Raw genomic sequence first — 22,830 nt, forward strand, 5'->3', positions numbered from 1 at the left:
AGAGCAATGAGAATCTACAAAACTGTTTATACAAAAAAGGAGTTTATTCAGATCTGTGTTGTAGTAGACCCTGGATAAAGTAGAAGGTAGAGCTTACAGTGGGCAAAAGATTTGGGGATAGCCTATTAGGAAGTAATAGTTTTCATTCACACCAGAGATGACAATGGAGATGGAGAAATAGATTTAATAAGTGTTTAGGAGGTAAAACTAACAGGGTCTGGTAATTTGTAGACAAGAGTGGACAACTGAGGATGTAGAACATGGGCCTCTTCTTGGTTTGATCAAATGGGTAGAGGATGTGCCACATACTGAAGGGGAGAAGAAATTGTCCAAGTGCAGACTATGAACTCACCTTTGAATATTTCAGCTATACAAATGAAAATTTCATGGTCAAAGGATATATAAGCCAGCCACCAAAAAGTGGATTCAGGATTGGAACCTAAACTACATCTGGTTGCAAAGCCAATGCTCCTGACCATCAAGGCACTAAAAATCCCAGGCTCTGTAGAGTTTAGAGTCTGATGGGAGGTGTGAAGTCTGCTGGAGGTGGGAGGAAGTGTAGTATTCTGGACCTTGAGGAAAGATCCTGTACAACCCACAGCAGGGCCCATGGATGGTGTCCCAGCATGGAATTCATGATTCCAGAACAATGTGATAGGATGTGACATCACAAGGGGAGAGGAGTCTTCTCATCTCCTATATGCAGTTTGGGCCTGCTGTGGACTCTCCTCTTGTTCTAACACCTCTCCTGGCCTTAACATCCTATTGATCCCTGAGGAGGCATGGCTCACAAGGAAGCACTGGCGAAATCACCCTAGCAGTCAGTGCCTGACTATGGACTCGTGGACACTAAAGGGTCACCAGCTGAGTGTGGACTGAGAGTCCCAACACAATCTTTGTGCTTGGGTAGAACCCATCGCAGAGGTGAGAAAGAAAGAAGCCAGCATGCTTGTTCCTTTCTCTTTCTAAGAATGTTTCTTCTGTCCCTCTACTCTATCCCCCAGAGCTAGCCCCAGACCCAGCACAGACAGCAGAGGCAGCCCTCACATTTCAGTTGTGTTTCTAGGTGTATTACTTTCCTCTTGCAGAGTGTTGACCCAGCCCCACCTTCCCTGTAGCCCCTTCCATCCTCTAAGACACAAATCATCACCATCTCCAAAACTCTAACCTCTTTCCCACACCATGTCTCTGGACCTGTACATCGGGAGGGGTGCAGGTTGGTGAGATCTCAGTTGGGATGAGGCTCAGGAATGAGCACAAGTCTATGACATGCTTTTAACTATGGAAAATCAATCATTTCTAGCAGCAACTTCTCAGCTTGTGGCCACCTTGCCTGTCCATTTTATAATCTCAAAGAAAAACTGTTTAAGTCCCATGGTGTTTCCTCTCATCACAATCCCCTTCCTCTGACATCATGGAGGCAGGGAGTGTCTTCTCTCCTCAGAGTAGAGAGTCCTGGGCCTCTCCAGGACAACACTCAGACAGAGAAGTCTCCAGGGCCACCACGATGCATGTCCCTGCCTCCCGATCCTGCCCACCTCTGCCATCTCTGCTGCTGACTCTGCTGGTGAGATTCACAGGTGAGTTGTGGCTCAAGTATGTGCGATGAGAACTCCCCTATGCTTGTTTACTGTGTTCACCTCACCTGTTTACCTAGAATTTCCTGGGCGAGGGTTTTCTCTAATCCATCCAGAATTTATATAACTAGATTGGAATAGCTCCCCGTTCACAAAATCTCCCAGTGGCCGAGTCTGTTCCACACTCTTTTGTTCAGGGAATGGGCACACACTAATGGTCACAGGGCTGAGCACAGCACACACATCAGAACTCTCATCCCCCATCCCCTAGGAACAACGAACATGTCTTTCAAATTTATTACCACCACACAGATGCAACTTCTCAATGAAGAAAAGCATGTTGGAGAACATGAAATTATAAAGCAAGAAAAGAATTCACAATGCTTCCATCCTAAGATAATCACTGTTAAAAATTTGCAGAGGTTTCTGTGCTCATGGAATATTGGCCAGAAGTGGTCACTAGAGGTCTCTGGGTCAGCGATGGAAGCTGAACCCTGCAGGCTCTTCAGGGAACTAAGCAGTTCTGCCTCTGCTTGCTGAAAAAGCTAAAGAAGCATGTGGAGTCTCCCATTGGTCCATGTTGGCAGAGGCTTTGAGTCCCAATTGCCACAGCAGATGGCTTGAGGGATCTAGATCAGATGAAAGAGGAACCCAAGGCCTTTATCTGAGTATAAGCAAGGAGGAAGAAAGCTTGGATGTTTTAGGAAAGAGTAAAATATATGAGACACACACACCCACTGGAGAATGTTAGCAAACATTTAAATGGGAATACCAAGTTCATAAAATTTCTTCCAGAAAACAGAAGAGGAGGAAACACTTCCCTACTCATTTGATGAGGCCATTATTACCTTGATAGAAAAACCAGATAGACTGTACATAAAAAAATAACTACAGACCAATATCTCTCATGAACCTAAATGCAAGAATCCTGAACAAAATTTGGCAAATAGAATTTCGAATGTGTAAAATTATATACCATGACTAAGAAGGATTTATTCCAGGCATGCAAAGCTGTTTCAACATTTGAAAATCAATCACTGTAATCCATCACATCAAGTTAAAGAAGAAAAACTGCATGATCTTATCAATTGATGCAGAAAAATCATTTGACAAATCTAACACACATTCATGATGTAAACTCTTAGCAAAGTAGAAATAGGAGGAAACTTCCTCAATTTGATAAACATTTACAAAAAACCCTGCATCATTATACTTAATGGTGAAAGACTGTTGTGGGTTTTTTTTGTTTGTTTTTTGTAAGATAAAGACTGAGGAAGGATGTCCCTACTCACAACTCTTACTCAACATAGTACTAGAAATTGCAGGAGAGAGAAGGACAGGAAGAAAGGAATGGAGGAGAAAGGGAAGGGAGGGGAAGGGAAGGGAAGGGAAGGGAAGGGAAGGGAAGGGAAGGGAAGGGAAGGGGGCATGGAAAGAAGTTGAAAAGGAAGAAAAAAAAAGCTTCCCTTATTTGCAGATGACGTGATTGTCTACATAGAAAATCCCAAAGAATCTACTTAAAACAACAACAACAACAACAACAAAAAACTCTTAGGGTTAATAAGCACATTAAGCAAGGATACAAGATCAACATACAAAAATCAGTTATGGCTTTCCTCAGGCTTCCTAGTGGCCACCTCTTGAGGCCTCACCCCCAGACTGGATGCCTCCGGTCTGGTCAGCCTCCTTGGCTTCCGGGAGACGTGAGCTGAGCAGTTAAGCCGAGATTCAGGCGGGACTTTTCCGACACCCCAGGGCCCTTCTTGCCGCGGAACTACCCCACCTCCAGCGATTTATTTATTTGAGAGGAGCAAGGTGGCAGAGAAGTAGGAGACCTGGATTTCGTCTGGTCCCAGGAATTCAGCTAGATAGTTATCAAACCATTCTGAACACCTACAAACTCAACAGGAGATCAAAGAAAAGAATAGCAACAACTCTGAACAGAAAAGCGACCACTTTCTGGAAGGTAGGACGTGCGGAGAAGTGAATCCGAGGCGATATTCGGGAGGATAGACGGCGGGGGAGGGGCCTCCGGCAGCCGCTTCTGGCAAGTGATAGAGCCGCGGAGCACAAAATCAGAACTTTTAGAAGTCGGCTCCGCTGAGGGACGTCGCTCCAGTGGCTAAGCGGGGGGTGGAACCCTTGTGGGACAGTGTGGTCTCAGGACCCTCAGGGTCACAGAAAGACCGGGGGTGCCTGAGTGCGGCAGAGCTCCCAGGTGTCGGAGCGGGGAAGCCGGCTGCAGAGACGGAAGCCAGGCGCGGGCTCTCAGCTCCGGGTGGCCATAAACTGTGATCCGCGGCACAGTCAGGCCACTGCCCCTCCAGCAGGGACCCAACAAGTGGCAGATCCGGGGAGACTCACCTTCTTCCCCCAGGAGGAGCAGCGCGGGAGCGCACCGCAGGGATCTGCTGGGTTTGGAGACTCCACACGGGGTCGGGTGCCAGAGATAGAAACGCACGGTCACAGGCCGGGTGAGCACGGAGTGCGGCCGGAGACCGGGGAGATGGGAGTGACTGACTGCTTTTCTCTGGGGGTGCACTGAGGAGCGGGGCTCCGAGTTCTCGGCTCCTCCGGGGCGGAGACTGGGAGGCCACCATTTTCACTCTCATGCATCAAAGCCTAACGGAAAGCTTGCAGGGAACAAAAGCTCCTGAGAGCAAACCCAAGCAGATTACTTACCCGGACCAGGCAAGGGCGGGGCAATTCCCCCTCTGGCAAAGACATTTGGAAACCATGGCAACAGGCCCCTCCCCCAGAAGATCAGTGAGAACAGCCAGCCAAGACCAAGTATACCAATCAATGAGAACGGCAGAACTCCAGCGTTAGGGGAATAATGCACATAGAATCCATGGCTTTTTTCCCATGATGCTTTAGTCTTTCAAAGTTAATTTTTAAAATTTTCTTTCTCTTTTTCTTTTTCTATTTTTTTAGTTGAATTTTTCTTCTTTCCTTTTTCAACCAACATCTTATCAATTCCTTTTTTAAGATCTTTTTTAATTTTCATTTTTACAGTCATATTCTATCTCTTTATTGTATTTAACCTTATTTTTTGTATATATATAAGTTTTTCTTTCTTTAAAATTTTGGGATACAGTTTCTTCTAACAGACTAAAATATACCCTAAATCTAGTGTATGACATTGTCCTAGTCTCCCGCTTGATTCACATTCTCTTTTCTTTTTTAATTTTTTTTCATTCTTTTTTTCAACCAACTTCTTATCAGTTCCTTTTTTAAAATCTTTTTAAATTTTCATCTTTACAGTCATATTCCATCCCTTCATTGTATTTACCCTTATTTTTGTATGTATATAAGTTTTTCTTTCTTTAAAATTTTCTTTCTTTCTGGGCGCCTGGGTGGCTCAGTTGGTTGAGCGACTGCCTTCGGCTCAGGTCATGATCCTGGAGTCCCTGGATCGAGTCCCGCATTGGGCTCCCTGCTCGGCGGGGAGTCTGCTTCTCCCTCTGACCCTCCCCCCTCTCATGTGCTTGCTCTCTCTCATTCTGTCTCTCTCAAATAAATAAATAAAAAATCTTTAAAAATAAAATAAAATAAAATAAAATTTTCTTTCTTTCTTTAAAAGAGGCAATTTCTTCTAGCAGACCAAAATACACCCAGAATCTAGTGTGTGGCTCTGTTCTATTCACCAGCCTGATCATATTCTTTTTTTTTTTTCCCCTTTCTTTTCCTCCCGGTTTCAGGTCTCTTCTGATTTGTTTAGTGTATATTTTTCTGGGGCCGTTGTTACCCTTTTAGCATTTTGTTCTCGTGTTCATCTTTTCTCCTCTGGACAAAATGACAATACAGAAAAACTCACCTCAAAAAAAAGAACTAGAGGCAGTACCGACTGCCAGGGACCTAATCAATACAGACATTAGTAAGATGTCAGAACTAGAGTTCAGAATGACGATTATAAAGATACTAGCTGGGCTTGAAAAAAGCATGGAAGATACTAGAGAAACCCTTCCTGGAGAAATAAAAGAACTAAAATCTAACCAAGTTGAAATCAAAAAGGCTATTAATGAGTGCAATCAAAAATGGAGGCTCTAACTGCTAGAATAAATGAGGCAGAAGAGAGAATTAGTGATACAGAAGACCAAATGATGGAAAATAAAGGAGCTGAGAAAAAGAGAGATAAACAACTACTGGATCACGAGGGGAGAATTTGAGAGATAAGTGATATCATAAAGCGAAACAATATTAGAATAATTGGGATCCCAGAAGAAGAAGAAAGAGAGAGGGGGGCAGAAGGTATATTGGAGCAAATTAGAGCAGAGAACTTCCCTAATTTGGGGAAGGAAACAGGCATCAAAGTCCAGCAGACACAGAGAACCACCCTCAAAATCAATAAAAATACGTCAACACCCTGACATCTAATAGTAAAACTCACGAGTCTCAGAGACAAAGAGAAAATCCTGAAAGCAGCTCGGGACAAGAGGTCTGTAACCTACAATGGTAGAAACATTAGATTGGCAGCAGACCTATCCACAGAGACCTGGCAGGCCAGAAAGGACTGGCATGATATATTTAGAGCACTAAATGAGAAAAATATGCAGCCAAGAATACTATATCCAGCTAGGCTGTCATTGAAAATAGAAGGAGAGATAAGAGGCTTCCAGGACAAACAAAAACTAAAATAATTTGCAAACACCAAACCAGCCCTACAGAAATATTGAAAGGGGTCCTCTAAGCAAAGAAAGAGCCTAAAAGTAACATAGATCAGAGGAACAGAGACAATAACAGTAACAGTCACCTTACAGGCAATACAATGGCACTAAATTCATATCTTTCAATAGTTACCCTGAATTTAAATGGGATAAATGCCCCAATCAAAAGACACAGGGTATCAGATTGGATTAAAAAAACCCAGACCCTTTGGTATGCTGTATGCAAGAGACTCATTTTAGACCCAAAGATACCCCCAGATTAAAAGTGAGGGGGTGGAAAACCACTTACCATGCTAATGGACATCAAAAGAAAGCTGGGGTGGCAATCCTTACAACAGACAAATAAGATTTTAAACCAAAGACTATAATAAGAGATGAGGAAGGACACTACATCATACTTAAAGGGTCTATCCAACAAGAAGATCTAACAATTTGGGGTGCCTGGGTGGCTCAGTCATTAAGTGTCTGCCTTCAGCTGCCCAGGATCCCAAGGTCCTGGGATCAAGCCCCACATCGGGCTCCCTGCTCTGCGGGAAGCCTGCTTCTCCCTCTCCCATTCCCCCTGCTTGTGTTCCCTCTCTGTTGTGTCTCTCTCTGTCAAATAAATAAATTAAATTAAATAAAAAAGAAGATCTAACAATTTTAAATATCTATGCCCCTAACATGGGAGCAGCCAATTATATAAGCCAATTAATAACAAAATCAAAGAAACACATCAACAATAATACAATAATAGTAGGGGACTTTAACCCCCTTCACTGAAATGGACAGATCATCTAAGCAAAAGATCAACAAGGAAATAAAGGCTTTAAATGACACACTGGACCAGATGGACTTCACAGATATATTCAGAACATTCCATCCCAAAGCAACAGAATACACATTCTTCTCTAGTGCACATGGAACATTCTCCAGAATAGATCACATCCTGGGTCACAAATCAGGTCTCCACTGGTACCAAAAGATTGGGATCATTCCCTGCATATTTTTGGACCACAATGCTTTGAAACTAGAACTCAACCACAAGAGGAAAGTTGGAAAGAACTCAAATACATGGAGGCTAAAGAGTATCCTACTAAAGAATTAATGGGTCAACTAGGAAATTAAAGAAGTATTAAAAAAATTCATGGAAACAAATGAAAATGAAAACACAACTGTTCAAAATCTTTGGGATACAGCAAAGGCAGTCCTAAGAGGAAAGTGTATAGCAGTACAAGCCTTTCTCAAGAAACAAGAAGGGTCTCAAATACACAACCTAACCCTACACCTAAAGGAGCTGGAGAAAGAACAGCAAATAAAGCCTAAACCCAGCAGGAGAAGAGAAATAATAAAGATCAGAGCAGAAATCAATGAAATAGAAACCAAAAGAACAGTAGAACAGATCAACAAAACTAGGAGCTTGTTCTTTGAAAGAATTAACAAGATTGATAAACCCCTGGCCAGACTTATCAAAAAGAAAAGAGAAAGGACCCAAATACATAAAATCATGAAAGAAGAGAGATCACAACCAACATCAAAGAAATACAAACAATTATAAGAACATATTATGAGCAACTCTATGCCAGCAAATTAGATAATCTGGAAGAAATGGGTGCATTCCTAGAGATGTATAAACTACCAAAACTGAACCAGGAAGAAATAGAAAACCTGAACAGACCCATAATCAGTAAGGAAATTGAAGCAGTCATCAAAAATCTCCCAACAAACAAGAGCCCAGGGCCAGATGGCTTCCCAGGGGAATTCTACCAAACATTTAAAGAAGAATTAATACCTATTCTCCTGAAACTGTTCCAAAAAATAGAAACAGAAGGAAAACTTCCAAACTCATTTTATGAGGCCAGCATTACCTTGATCCCAAAACCAAAGACCACATCAAAAAGAATTACAGACCAATATCCTTGATGAACATGGATGCAAAAATTCTCACCAAAATACTAGCCAATAGGATCCAACAGTACATTAAAGGGATTATTCACCACGACCAAGTGGGATTTATTCCTGGGCTGCAAGGTTGGTTCAACATCTGCAAATCAATTAATGTGGTATAATACATTAATAAAGAAAGAACAAGAATAATATGATACTCTCAATAGATGCAGAAAAAGCATTTGACAAAGTACAGCATCCTTTCTTGATTAAAACTCTTCACAGTGTAGGGATAGAGAGTACATACTTCAATATCATAAAAGCCATCTATGAAAAACCCATACAAATATCATACTCAATGGGGAAAAACTGAGAGCTTGTCCCCTAAGGTCAGGAACATGGCAGGGATGTCCACTATCACCACTGCTATTCAACATAGTACTAGAAGTCCTAGCCAAAGCAATCAGGCAACAAAAAGAAATAAAAAGCATCCGAACTGGCAAAGAAGTGAAACTTTCACTTTTTGCAGATGATATGATACTTTATGTGGAAAACCCAAAAGACTACACCCCAAAACTGCTAGAGCTCATACAGGAATTCAGTAAAGTGACAGGATATAAAATCAATGCACAGAAATCAGTGGCATTTCTATACACCAACAACAAGACATAAGAAAGAGAAATTAAGGAGTCGATCCCATTTACAATTGCACCCAAAACTATAAGATAGCTAGGAATAAATCTAACCAAAGAGGCAAAGCATCTGTACTCAGAAAGCTATAGAATACTCATGAAAGAAATAGAGGAAGACACAAAGAAATGGAAAAACGTTCCATGCTCATGGACTGGAAGAACAAATATTATAAAAATGTCTATGCTACCTAGAGCAATCTACACATTTAATGCAATCCCTATCAAAATACCATCAGCTTTTTTCAAAGAAATGGAACAAATAATCCTAAAATTTGTATGGAACCAGAAAAGACCCTGAATATCCAGAAGAATGTTGAAAAAGAAAAGCAAAGCTGGCGGCATCACAATTCCGGACTTCAAGCTCTATTACAAAGCTGTCATCATCAAGACAGTATGGTACTGGCACAAAAACAAACACATAGATCAATGGAACAGAATAGAGAGCCCAGAAATGGACCCTCAACTCTATGGTCAACTAATCTTTGACAAAGCAGGAAAGAATGTGCAATGGAAAAAGACAGTCTCTTCAACAAATGGTGTTGGGAAAATTGGACAGCCACATGCAGAAGAATGAAACTGGACCATTTTCTTACATCACACACACAAATAGACTCAAAATGGATGAAGGACCTAAATGTGAGACAGGAGTCCATCAAAATCCTAAAGGAGAACACAGGCAGCAACCTCTTCAACCTCAGCCGCAACAACTTCTTCCTAGAAACATCGCCAAAGGCAAGGGAAGCAAGGGCAAAAATGAACTATTGGGACTTCATCAAGATAAAAAGCTTTTGCACAGCAGAGGAAACAGTCAACAAAACCAAAAGACAACCGACAGAATGGGAGAAGATATTTGCAAATGACATATCAGATAAAGGGCTAGTATCCAAAATCTATAAAGAACTTACCAAACTCAACACCCAAAAAACAAATAATCCAATCAAGAAATGGGCAGAAGATATGAACAGACATTTCTCCAAAGAAGACATCCAAATGGCCAACAGACACATGAAAAAGTGCTCAACGTCACTCGGCATCAGGAAAATACAGATCAAAACCTCAATGAGATACCACCTCACACCAGTCAGAATGGCTAAAATTAACAAGTCAGGAAATGACAGATGTTGGCGAGGATGCAGAGAAAGGGAAACCCTCCTACACTGTTGGTGGGAATGCAAGCTTTGTGCAGCCACTCTGGAAAACAGTATGGAGGTTCTTCAAAAAGTTGAAAATAGAGCTACCCTATGACCCAGCAATTGAACTACTGGGTATTTACCCCAAAGATACAAATGTAGCGATCCAAAGGGGCACCTGCACCCCAGTGTTTGTAGCAGCAATGTCCACAATAGCCAAACTATGGAAAGAGCCTAGATGTCCATCAACAGATGAATGGATAAAGAAGAAGTGGTGTATATATATACAATGGAATATTATGCAGCCATCAAAAAAATGAAATCTTGCCATTTGCAATGATGTGGATGAAACTAGAAGGTATTATGCTAGGCTAAATAAGTCAATCAGAGAAAGACAAGTATCATATGACCTCACTGATATGAGGAATTTGAGAAACAAGACAGAGGATCATAGGGGAAGGGAGGGAAAAATGAAACAAGATGAAACCAGAGAGGGAGACAAACCATAAGAGACTCTTAATCTCAGGAAACAAACTGAGGGTTGCTGGAGTGGAGGGGGGTGGGAGGGATGGGGTGGCTGGGTGATGGACATTGGGGAAGGTATGTGCTATGGTGAGCGCTGTGAATTGTGTAAGACTGATGAATCACAGACCTGTACCCCGAAACAAATAATACATTATATGTTAATTTAAAAAAGATATTTACTGTACATTTTAAGGTAAAAATGTAAGTTTAAAAAATCAATTATGTTTCTATATACTAAAAATACATGTGACCATTTACATTATCACTCTCTAAAAAAGAGAAATAGTTATAAATCTCATATTATATGTACAAGATGTATATAAGGAAAGCTAGAAAACCAATTAAAGCAATCAGTTTTAAATCAAAGAAGAACTAAACAAATAGAGATACATCCCATGTGCATGGATAGGAAGACTCAATATTGTCAGAATATTCATTCTTCCCAACTTGATCTAAGAATTAAATGCATTCCCAATCAATATAAGAGCAAACTATTTGATGGATATTGACAAACTGATTCTAAAGTTCATACGGAGAAGTTAAAAATCCAGAATAGCCAACTCAATGTTGGAGAAGAACAAAGTCAGAGGACTGACACCATTCAATACAAGACTTACTAGAAAGCTACAGTAATTGAAACAGTGGCATTGGTGAAAGAATAGACACACATATCAATGCAACAGAATAGAAAGTCCAGAAATAGACCCATATAAATACAGCCAACTGATCTTTGGGAAAGGAGCAAAATAGTCTTTTCAACAAATGTTGCTGGAGCAATTGGACATCTGGACATCCATGTGCAAAAAGAAAAAAATTGATTCTAGACACAGACCTAACAACCTTCATAAAAATAACTCAAATGTAAAACACAAAACTATAAAATTCCTACAAGATATCATAGAAGAAAATCTAAATGACCTTTGATATGGAAATGACTTTTTTATAAATAGACTTTGTATTTTAAAGCAGTTTTAGTTTCACACCAGAATGGAACAGAAAGTGCAGAGATTTCCCATACCACTCCCTGTCCCCACATATCACTCTCTCCAATTACCAATATCCTCCACCAGAGTGGTACATTTATTACAAATGATGAACCTACACTAGCATGTCATTAACACCCAAAGTCCATAATTCACATTATGTTTCACCCTTAGTATTGTATAGTCTATGGGTTTGGACAAATGTATAGTGATATCCACTTTTATAGTATTATACAGAGTAGCTTACTGCCCTAAAAATGCTCTGTGCTCTGCTTATTTATCTCTTTCCACCCTAACCCTGGCAATCACTGATATATTCCCTTCCCCCATAGTTTTGCCTTTTCCAGAATATCATGTACTTGGAATCATGCAGTATGCAGGCTTCTCCTTTTGATTAAGCTTCTTCCATATCTTTTCAGGGCTTGATAGCTCATTTGTTGTTAGCACTGGATAATATTCTGCTGTCTGGGTGTACCACGATTTCTTTATCCATTCACCTACTGAAGGTCATCTTGGTTGCTTTCAAGCTTGGCAATTATAACTAAAGCTGCTATGAACTGTGAGGAGGAATCTGTTCCAGGCCTCTTTTCTAGCTTCTGGTAGCCTCAGACCATCCTCTGATTGTCCTTGGCATTCCCACTGTGTCTTCACATCATCTTCCTTCTGTGTATGACAGCTAAGCTAAGCTGTGCCTGAATTCCTGGTCCACAGGAACTATGAAATAATATGTGTTTCCTTAAACTAAGCTTGTGGTAATTTGTTATTCAGCAAGTTCCCCTGTTTATATAGCATCTACTATGCTCCAGGCCATTCTCTAATCCTGATGCAGAACAAAGGTACCCTCCACCTTTCTGTACATTGGTCCCCTTCCCCTCATCCCATATGGCAACGCAGTTTGTAATTTTCATACTTTGGCGCCAGTACATATTGCTAAGAGTGTGTAATGAGGCCCCACCTTGATCTAAAACCAGACCCTCAGAACATCTTCGGCCAAGACAAAGAACATGAGAATGGATGCAAAATTTCTTTCCAGGAACTTCGGATGAAGACTTCCAGGTGACCCAGCCTGAGAGTTCAGTTTCAGTCAGAGCTGGAGAGATCTTAACACTGGGCTGCAACGTGTCTGCTCGAGCCCCAGCAGGGCCTGTCTTGTGGTTCAGGGAGAATGGGCAAGAACGACAATTAATCTACAATTTCAATGGAAGCCAATTCCCCCGAGTAACCCAAGTGGAAAACACAGAGTTCAACCAAACAGACTATTCCATCCGCATCAGTGATGTGTCGCCCAAAGATGTGGGCACCTATTACTGTGTGAAGCTAACAATAGCGTACCCTGACATGGCGTATGTATCTGGTTCAGGCACCTTTGTGTCTGTGAATGGTGAGTACACTCTGACAAACTCCATCCCCTTGGTTTATAAAAATAAACTTTTTAAAATCTGAAACATGTACCAAATCATCACTACACACTAGATTCTGTGCCCCTTCAATCACAAACCACCCTATAAGTTAGATTCTGCAGATGGCCCTATTAATTAACCATTCTGTGGTCCTGTGCCTAATATTGAATCAAGCCATGTTGACAGGCCATGCCCTGCCCTGATGGCCAACTCCACCAAACCAGTGACACATGGCAAGGGAAACTCTCACATAAAAAGACACCAGGTAGGCACAATACAACTACAGGTGTGCACTTTATGATCCAAAAAGTGAGAAAAACAGACCTAGATGGCCAGCTGGCTTTTCTAAGGTCTGGGGGACAATCCTGGGATGAGAGCTATCCACTGAGTATCTTCTAACCTATGCTCTGAGACCCATTTTCCATTCACTGACCCTTGTGCCATATCTTATCTTCCAGATTCAGGATGAAATCTTAACACAGGGTAGAGTTTGCCCCCTAAGCCCAATACCTCCTGAGCCAAAGCAAAGGGATCCACAGGCAGGCAGAATCTCTACAAGCCTGCACAAATCCACTTACCCATTTCTAACTGGAATGTGACTGAAGCCTGGTGGCAGGTCTCTGAGGGGCCACCACAATGCAGTCGGGACCCGGTTCCCCACACAGGAAGTCAATGAGTGGGTGTGGTCTCCTACTACAGCTTCCGGAGAGCCAGGAGACCAGAAGGATGGGGCTTGAGTATCACCCACCCCCACATCTTGTTTGGAAAAGCTGTCCTAGAGGGGTTGAGTCACTCTCCTGGCATTTGATCTTTCCCTGCTCTGCCCTAGTCTACCCCCAGCTCTGCTATTCTCTTCTCTGAGGACAACCAGTGTTTGCTACTTCTTGCCACTCTCTGGATTAATTATGTTAAATGCAGTGAGATTAGTGTGTCTATCTGTTCTTCTGGGAGAACTAGTCTTCCTCAGTGATGTTCTCTTCAAGTCCAGTCACATTCCATGATATCCAACTGGCCATGGAAAATTTACATATGTCCCTCAAGCCAAAAAGTATGAGTGTAGGCAGCTTCCCCACATTCTCTCCCAGCCTCACCAGACAAGAGTTCCCTTGTCTCTCTAACCCACACCTTAGCCCATCTGTGCTTTTGATGGTTTGCCAACCCGAAAGGAGAGAGATTACCAGGACCTGACTAATATGGAGTAGTGATGGTGGTGGTAGTGGGTGTTGGGGGTCAGTTGTGGGCCCTCCAAAATTGATAAGGTCCCTTGAGGTTCTACTCTTTTTTGTTGAGAAGAGGAAACTGTCTCTCTCTTCCCCCTTGCCAGATAAGCAGAGGAACCATACTCTGCCTGCATGCCTCCATTTAGTAGTCCTAAATGGCTCCTGATTCTCTAGGTTTGTTATCTCTTGACTTACCCTTTCTCCACACCTCTCAGCACTAATATCTCCACAAATTCAGTGGCTGCTCACCCTTCAGAAAAGAGATGAGGGTCAATCCCAAACTCCCTATAGGTATGAGGTCGACAGAGGACGCTTGGACCCATCTCCAAATGTATTGAGTGATTTTTGGCATTTAGGTGGGAGAGGGACTCGTCTCTCTCTATAAACACTATCAATACATCATCCCAGTCCTCTCCCTCCCATCCTCCTCTTTCCTTGGTTAGGGGCTGGGACGTGGAACTGGGGAGGTGATACATCTGATCCTCTGCACTGACTCCCCTCCCAGGTCAGGAGCTTCCACCACTTGCAGAGGCCTCTCTAAACTCAGTGTGTGTGTGCACACACGTCCTTAACAGAAGTCATGAATGAGGCCCACCCATGATCTGGATCCTAGTTCTTCAGTCCTGCCTGGGCCAGAGCATGAGAAATGGGAAGTGATTTTGCATTTCTTTGCAGGAACCACACATGAGATATTCCAGGTGCAACAAGCTGAGATGACGCAGACTGTATCAACTGGAGAGACAATCACCTTGAGTTGCAGTGTGCCAGATTCACTTCCAAAAGGACCCGTCTTATGGTTCAAGGGACATGGGCGAAACCGGGAATTAATCTACAACTTCAAAGAAGGTTTCTTTCCCAGAGTAAAAGAAATTGGACACCCCACCAAACCTGGCAACACAGACTTTTCCATCCGCATCAGTGAAATCTCTCTTGCAGACGCCGGCATCTACTACTGTGTGAAGTTCAAGGAAGGGAAACCTGACACAGAGTTCCAGTCAGGTCCGGGCACCAAGGTGTTTGTGACTAGTGAGTTTGTCTCCTCCACCCCCTATTATGGGCTATCATCTCAGTTAACCAATCCTCTATTCATTGAATTACTAGATTATGCTAAATATTATTGAAGGTGCATTATACATTTGATCTGTCATTCTCTCAGCAACCTGTGAGTTAAGTGTTTTACAGGAGGAGAAACAGACTCAGAAAGGTCAATTGAATGGTGAGGGATATTTTGGTTGACATCCCAGTATTGAATAACCCACACCCAATAGCTAGATTTAAACCATTTAAGGTAATTTCATGACTCCCTACTAGTGGTTAACTCAAATATGAGACTGGCTTAAGCCAATTTGTGTCCATAAGTGAAAAGGACAGACTTGCAGAGAAATCTGGGAAGCTAATACAATTCTCTCTCCTGTTGGCTAGGAACAAGCGATCAGTTTGCCCCAGGTGCTCCAGAGAGACATCTTATGACCATGAGGGGAACCAAGATAAGGAAAAATCTGCTCTAGAGAAGTGCAAAGATGTAAAGAATGTGGGTTGACAACATTGCACAGCTATATTGATCCTGGTTCCAACCCCACTTCTGGACCTCCCGATAATGGGAGAGAAAACATCTCCTTGTTAAGCCAGTTTGCTTAAAGTCAGCTCTGTCCTAAGGGATGCCAGGTGATAAAGTTCCCACATCCACAGAGCACTGAAGTACAATTTCAAACCATTTTTTTCTGTTCCTAAAGGCTTACTTATTTAATTTTTCTATTTTGTTATAACCTCTGAACTCTGAGCAACATCCAACTTGAGAAATGATTAAATTGGTGATACTACAATACTACTATTTGTTGGGGATCTACTGCACACCAAGCATCTACTTTTCCCATATTATTGTATTTACCTGCATAGCAACTTGAGTATAAGAATGATTATCCTTATTGTGTGAATGAAGAAACTGAGGCTCAAGGGAATTCAGGGGTACAGAGAGTAGGAGAAAAAGATAAAGTTGGTCTGGGCTCTCTCCAGCATGCTCTACATATTAGTGAAGAACCTTTCCTTACAAGGGATAAAAACGAAAAATATTAGTTTAATGTGATCTTGTAGCTGAGGAGGATTCTAGGTTCCTCACAGCATCCAATGCAGAGCTTTAGGACTAAGGACTCAGTGCCACCAAGACTCTTATTCTTTGAAATTCTTTCATCTCTATTCATCTCTGCCTGGCTTTTGCTACACATAGACCTTATCCATATAATGGAAGAGATTAAGTATAGAAAATGTTGACATTCATTACCTCATCTTAGCAGCCAAGATGGAAAGAGAGCTTCTTATTCCCAGCCTCCAAAATGAATCCCAAGGAGTCATTTGAAATCGCCTTTCCTATGCCTTTCACTTACTCATTATTATAAGGGAGAGGAAGTGCTAGGTAGGGAATCCACCAACCCAATGATATAAATGTTCAACAGACTAAAAACAACATTTATGTCCACCCCAAGGTCCAACCCCTCAATGTAACATAGAGGAAGTTGAGACCCAGAGATTGGGCTTACCTAAAGTTACACAGGGAATGGATAATAGAACTCAGATCTCTTACTCCCATAATCCTTGGGTGTATGGCTTTGTCTTCTTCCTAATAAGAAGATTCTAGTTAGAGTTGGAAGTGTGGATGTACATGAAGATGATTTAGAGGAAAAATATTCTGAATGAGTTCAATCTCCATGTTAAGAGCCAAAGAGTAATAAATATATTAAATTTATACCATTTCTACATAATAAGTAAAAGGTATATATACATATAGTTTTAAATACTGAGCTAAGTATGTTTGCTATGGTTGCTGTAACTAATCATCACAAACTTCGGGGTTTAAAACAGGAATAGTCTTATGCAGTTGGTATGACAGTGTGAGAAGCTCCATGCATCTACTCCCAGCTACTGGTGAAAATTATTGTTTTTAAATCATTTAAGGTAGTGACATCAGTAAAATGACAGACTAAGAAGTCCCCAACCCTTCTCCCATGGAGACATCCAAATAACCACACTCTATGGACCAAAATACCTTTGTAAGAATGCTAGAAACCAACTGAGAAGCAGCAGCACCCAGGCCAATGGAAAACCAAGAAGGGATTCCAATGAAAGCTGTAGGAAAGTTTGCAAAGTTTTGTACACTCATATGCCACCCCCAACACGGTGTAGCGACACAATTAGGAGGAAACCTCCCATACCTGCTCCACCCTCAAGATGGAAACAGAACAGACCATGCATCAAACAATCTGGATTGTCTGGGGGCTGCCTGAGGGGATGGTTTCTGTGTCATCTGATTCAGAGCATAGTAGGAACAGCAGAGCAGTTTAGAAGCGCAAATAATGAATCATGAAACACTACATCAAAAACTAATGATGTACTGTATGGTGACTAACATAACATAATAATAAAAAAAAATTAAAAAAAAAGAAAAAGAAGTGCTGAAAACAGAGACCATCAAAGTGGCTCAGAGCTACAGACATTATGCAGTTCCACAAGATGACACCAGGAGGAATAAGAGATTGTGATCTCCTGAGAAGAAAAAACAAGCTGTTTAGGGAATTTGAGACAGCTAAAAAAACACACACATTGAACATTATATCAAAAACTAATGATGTACTATACCTTGGCTAATTGAATTTAAATAAAAAAATTAAAACACACACACAAAGACAGTATATTCAACAAATGGTGTTGGGAAAACTGGACAGTGACATGCAGAAGAATGAAACTGGACCACTTTCTTACACTATACACAAAAATAAATTCAAAATGGATGAAAGACCTAAATGTAAGCCAGGAAACCATCAAAATCCTAGAGGAGAAAACAGGCAGCAGCCTCTTTGACCTCAGCTGCAGCAAATTCTTACTAGACATGTCTCTGGAGGCAAGGAAAACAAGAGCAAAAATGAACTATTGGGACCTTATTAAGATAAAAATCTTCTGCACAGTGAAGGAAACAACCAACAAAACTAAAAAGCAACGAATAAAATGGGAGAGATAATACCTAGAGGGTATTATACTAAGCAAAATAAGTCAGTCAGAGAAAGACAAATATCATATGATTTCACTCATATGTGGAATTTAAGAAACAAAACAGATGAACACAGGGGAAGGGAAGGGAAAATAAAATAAGATAAAAACAGAGAAGGAGGCAAACCATAAGAGACTCTTAACTATAGAGCACAAACTGAGGGTTGCTGGAGGGGAGGTGGATGGGAGGATGGGCTAAATGGATGATGGGCATTAAGGAGGGCACTTGTTCGGTTGAGCAGTGGGTGTTATATATAAGTGATGAATCACTAAGTTCTACTCCTAAAACCAATACTAGACTATATGTTAACTAACTTGAATTTTAGGAAACAGTCAACAAAACTAAAAGGCAACTCATGGAACAAGAGAAGATATTTGCAAATGACGTAACGGATGAAGGGCTGGTGTCCAAGATCTATAAAGAACTTCTCAAACTCAACACCCAAAAAACAAATAATCCAGTCAAGAAATGGGCAGAAGACATGAACAGACACTTCTCCAAAGAAGACATACAAATGGTTAACAGACACACGAAAAAGTGTTCAACATCACTAGCCATCAGGGAAATACAAATCAAAACCACAATGAGATACCACATTACACCAGTCAGAATGGCTAAAATTAACAAGACAGGGAACAACGAATGTTGGCAATGATGTGGAGAAAGGGGAACCTCTTACACTGTTGGTGGGAATGCAAGCCAGTACAGCCACTCTGGAAAACAGTATGGAGGGTCCTCAAAATGTTAAAAATAGAGCTACCCAATGACCCAGCAATTGCACTACTAAGTAGTTACCCCAAAGATACAGATGTAGTGAAAAGAAGGGGCACATGCACCCTAATGTTCATAGCAGCAATGTTTACAATAGCCAAACTGTGGAAGGAGCCAAGATGTCCTTCAACAGATGAATGGATAAAGATGTGGTTCATATATACGATGGAATATTACTCAGCTATCAGAAAGGATGAATACCTACCATTTGCATCAACATGGATGGAACTGGAGGGGATTAAGCTAAGTGAAATAAGTCAAGCAGAGAAAGACAATAATCATATGGTTTCACTCATAGGTGGAATATAAGGAATAGCGCAGAGGACCAAAGGGGAAGAGAGGGAAAACTGAATGGGAAGAAATCAGAGAGGGAGACAAACCATGAGAGACTCTTGACTCCAGGAAAAAACTGAGGTTTGCAGAAGGGAGGGGAGTGGGAAGATGTCATAACCGGGTGATGGGTATTAGGGAGGACATGCGATGTGATGAGCACTGGGTGTTACATGCAACTAATGAATCGCTGAACACTACATCAAAAAACTAATGATGTACTATATGTTGGCTAATTGAACTTACTAAAATAAATTTTAAAAAATTTATTTTTGGCAGATTATATCATTAGGATAAAAGACATTTTTAATGCATAAGTTCCTACTCCATACATCTTTGTGGATAGTTACATTATACTTAAAAAAAATTCTGTAAAATACACACATACACACACACACACACACACACACACACACAAGCCCAGAGAAGTCACATCCCCAGAAAAGGCTTGAAAGGTCCCAGAACTTCTAGCCAGGCTGATTGAGGAAGGTATTCCCCTGCACTAAGCCAGTTCATTAAAAGGTGGTTATCTTAGTCCATTAAAGCTGCTATAATAAAATACCACAAACTGAGTAGCTTATAAATAATAGAAATTTATTTCTCATAGTTTTGAAATCTGGAAGTTCAATATCATGGCACCAGCATGATCAGGTGAAGGCTCTCTTCTGGATCACAAATTTTTTATTTTATCTTCACATGGCAAAAGGGTCTGCAGAGTTCTCTGGGGTCTCTTTTATAAGACATTAATCTCATTCATAAGGTATCCATTCTCATGACCTAAGCACCTCCTAAAGTCTCCACCTACTAACACCATCACCTCTGGGGAGTTCAACAAATGAATCTGGGGTAGGATGCAAACATGGTTTTTTCAAAGTCCCAAATCTAAAAAAAAAAAAAAAAAAAAAAAAAGAACAAAGAAAACATGGCTCAATGAAATAAAAATTATAAAAGTCCAGAAGTCAACACTAAAGAAACTCAGATCACCCTACTTCCTGCCAAATAATTCAAAAGAACTATGTTAAAGCTACTCAAAGTACTAAAAGAGAACACAGATAGCCAACAAAATGAAATCAGAAAAACAACACATGAGCAAAATGAGAATATCAACAAAAAGAAACTGTAAGAAAGAACCTAACAGAAATTCTGGAGCTGAAAAATACAATAGTGGATTGAATATTTACCAGAGGGGCTAAACAGCAGACTTGATCAGGTAGGAGAAAAAATCAGAGAGCTTGAACACAATTCATTTGAAATAACTGAGTCAGAGGAGCAAAAAGAAAAAAGAATAAAGTGAAGACAACCTAAGGGACTTATAAGGCACCATCAAACAGACCAATATACATATTATGGGAATCCCAGAAGAGAGAGAGAGAGAGAGAGAGAAAAGGAGCAGAGAACTTATTTGGGAAAAAAAATTTGTTTCCAAATCTGAGGAAAGAAATGGATATACAAATTCAAATAACTTCAACCAGGATAAATTCACAAATACCCACACGGAGACACATTATAATCAAACAACTGAAAGTCAAAGACAGAGGAACTGGAATGCATCAAGAGGAAAAACAACTCATTACATACAAGGAAGCTTCTATAAGATTATTAGTGAATTTCTTGGCCAAATCCATGCAGCCCAGAAGGCACTGAGATGATATAGTCAAATTGGCAAAAGAAAAACTGTCAACCAAGAATAGTATATCTGACAAAACTGTCCCTCAAAAGTGAAAGAGAAATTAAGACTTCCCCAGTTAAACCAAAGTAGAAAGAGTTCATTACCACTATAGCTGCCCTATACGAATACTAAAGGGAATCTTTCAAGTTTAAATGAAAGGATACTGGACAGCAAAATGAAACTGTACAAAAATATAAAATTCTCCAGTAAAGGAAAATACATGCACAAATATAGTAACCTGTATTATTGTAATTTTGGTACATAAGTTCACTTTTAATTCTTGGATAGGATTTAAATGAGAAAAACATAAAATGATATAAATCTATGTTGATGAGTATACAATATATAAACATGTAATTTATGACATCAATAACAAAGTTGGGGTGGTGGAGATGTAAGTAGTGGCATTTCTGTATGCAACTGAAATTAAGTTGTTATCAGTTTTAATGGACTGTTATAACTTTAAGGTATTTTTACAATGGTAACCACAAAGAAAAAATCTATGATATAAATCAAAGCAACATGAGAAAAGAATTATAGCATGCCACTACAAAAAAAAAAAAAAAAAATGAATCAAAAGCAAAAGAAGGCAGTAAGAGAGGAAAGAAAGAGTTAAAAAGGTACAAGACAGGGCGTCTGGGTGGCTCAGTGGTTAAGCATCTGCCTTCAGCTTAGGTCATGATCCCAGGGTCCTGGGATCGAGCATTCATTGGGCTCCCTGCTCAGTGGGAAGCCTGCTTCTCCCTCTCCCACTCCCCCTGCTTGTGTTCCTGCTCTCGCTGTCTCTCTTTCTGTCAAATAAATAAAATCTTTAAAAAAAAAAAAGGTACAAGACATATAGGAAACAATTAACAAGATATCTATAGTAAGTCCTTCCCCATTAGTAATTACTTTGAATGTAAATGGATTAAACTCCCCAATAAAAAGATATAGAATGGCTAAACTGATTTAAAAAGGAGCGTGTCTGGGTGGCTCAGTTGCCTGACTGAGTTGAGTGTCTGACTCTTGATCTCAGCTCAGGTCTTGATCTCAGGATTGTGTGTTCAAGCCCTGCCTTGGAGAGCCTACTTAAAAAAAAAAAAAGAGGATCCAGCTATATGCCATTTATAAGAGACTTGCTTTCCATCTAAGAACATCCAAAGGCTGAAAGTGAAAGAAAGGAAAAAGATGTTCCATGTAAATGGTGACCAAAAGAGAGCAGATGTGGCTATCTAACATCAGATAAAATGGACTTTAGATAAAAACCTGATACAATTGACAAAAAGAACATTACATAATAATAAAAAGGTAGATTCAACCGAAAGTATATAAAAATATTTATGCATCACACATCAGATCTTTAAATTTTTGAAGCAAATATTGACAGAATTGAAGGGAGAAATAGACAGAAACACAATAATAGAAAGATTTCAATACCTCACTTTCAATAATGGATGGACAATCAGAAAATTAATGAGGAAATAGAGGAATTGAATAACACTATAGACCAACTGAACTTAACAGACATATACAGAACATTCACCCAACAACAGCAGAATACACATTCTTCTTAAGTGCACGTGGAACATTTCCAAGACAGACCATATCTTGGGCCACAGGTTAAGTCTTAACAAACTTTAAAAGATGGAAATTATAGAAAAGTATTTTTTCTGATTACAGTGGAATGTAATTAGAAATCAATAGCAGAAGAAAAACAGGAAAATCAAAAATATGTAGAAATCAAACAACACGATCTTAAACAACCAAGGGTCATAGAAGAAATCACAAGGTAAATTAGAAAATGCCTTAAGACAAATAAAAACAGGGTCACCTGGGTGGCTTAGTTGGTTGAGCCATCAACTGAATTGGTTGTGCAACTGACTTTGGCTCAGGTCATGATCTCAGGGTCCTGGGATTGAGCCCTGAGTCAGGCTCCAGGCTCAGCAGGGAGTTTGCTTGAGGATTCTCTCTCCCTCTCCCTC

General features: G+C 40.5%; 1 protein-coding gene across 1 annotated transcript; it reads left to right on the forward strand.

Annotated features, from left to right (window-relative positions):
- The first annotated feature begins 12,778 nt into the window (after positions 1-12,778).
- On the forward strand, positions 12,779-15,181 carry SIRPD (signal regulatory protein delta). Its single transcript, XM_036093198.2, has 2 exons — positions 12,779-12,821; positions 14,736-15,181. Exons 1-2 carry the CDS (start codon positions 12,779-12,781, stop codon positions 15,179-15,181), a joined length of 489 nt encoding a protein of 162 aa, XP_035949091.2.
- The last annotated feature ends 7,649 nt before the right edge of the window (positions 15,182-22,830 follow it).

This window comes from Halichoerus grypus, chromosome 10 (assembly GCF_964656455.1).
Source record: "Halichoerus grypus chromosome 10, mHalGry1.hap1.1, whole genome shotgun sequence".
Classification (NCBI taxonomy): domain Eukaryota; kingdom Metazoa; phylum Chordata; class Mammalia; order Carnivora; family Phocidae; genus Halichoerus; species Halichoerus grypus.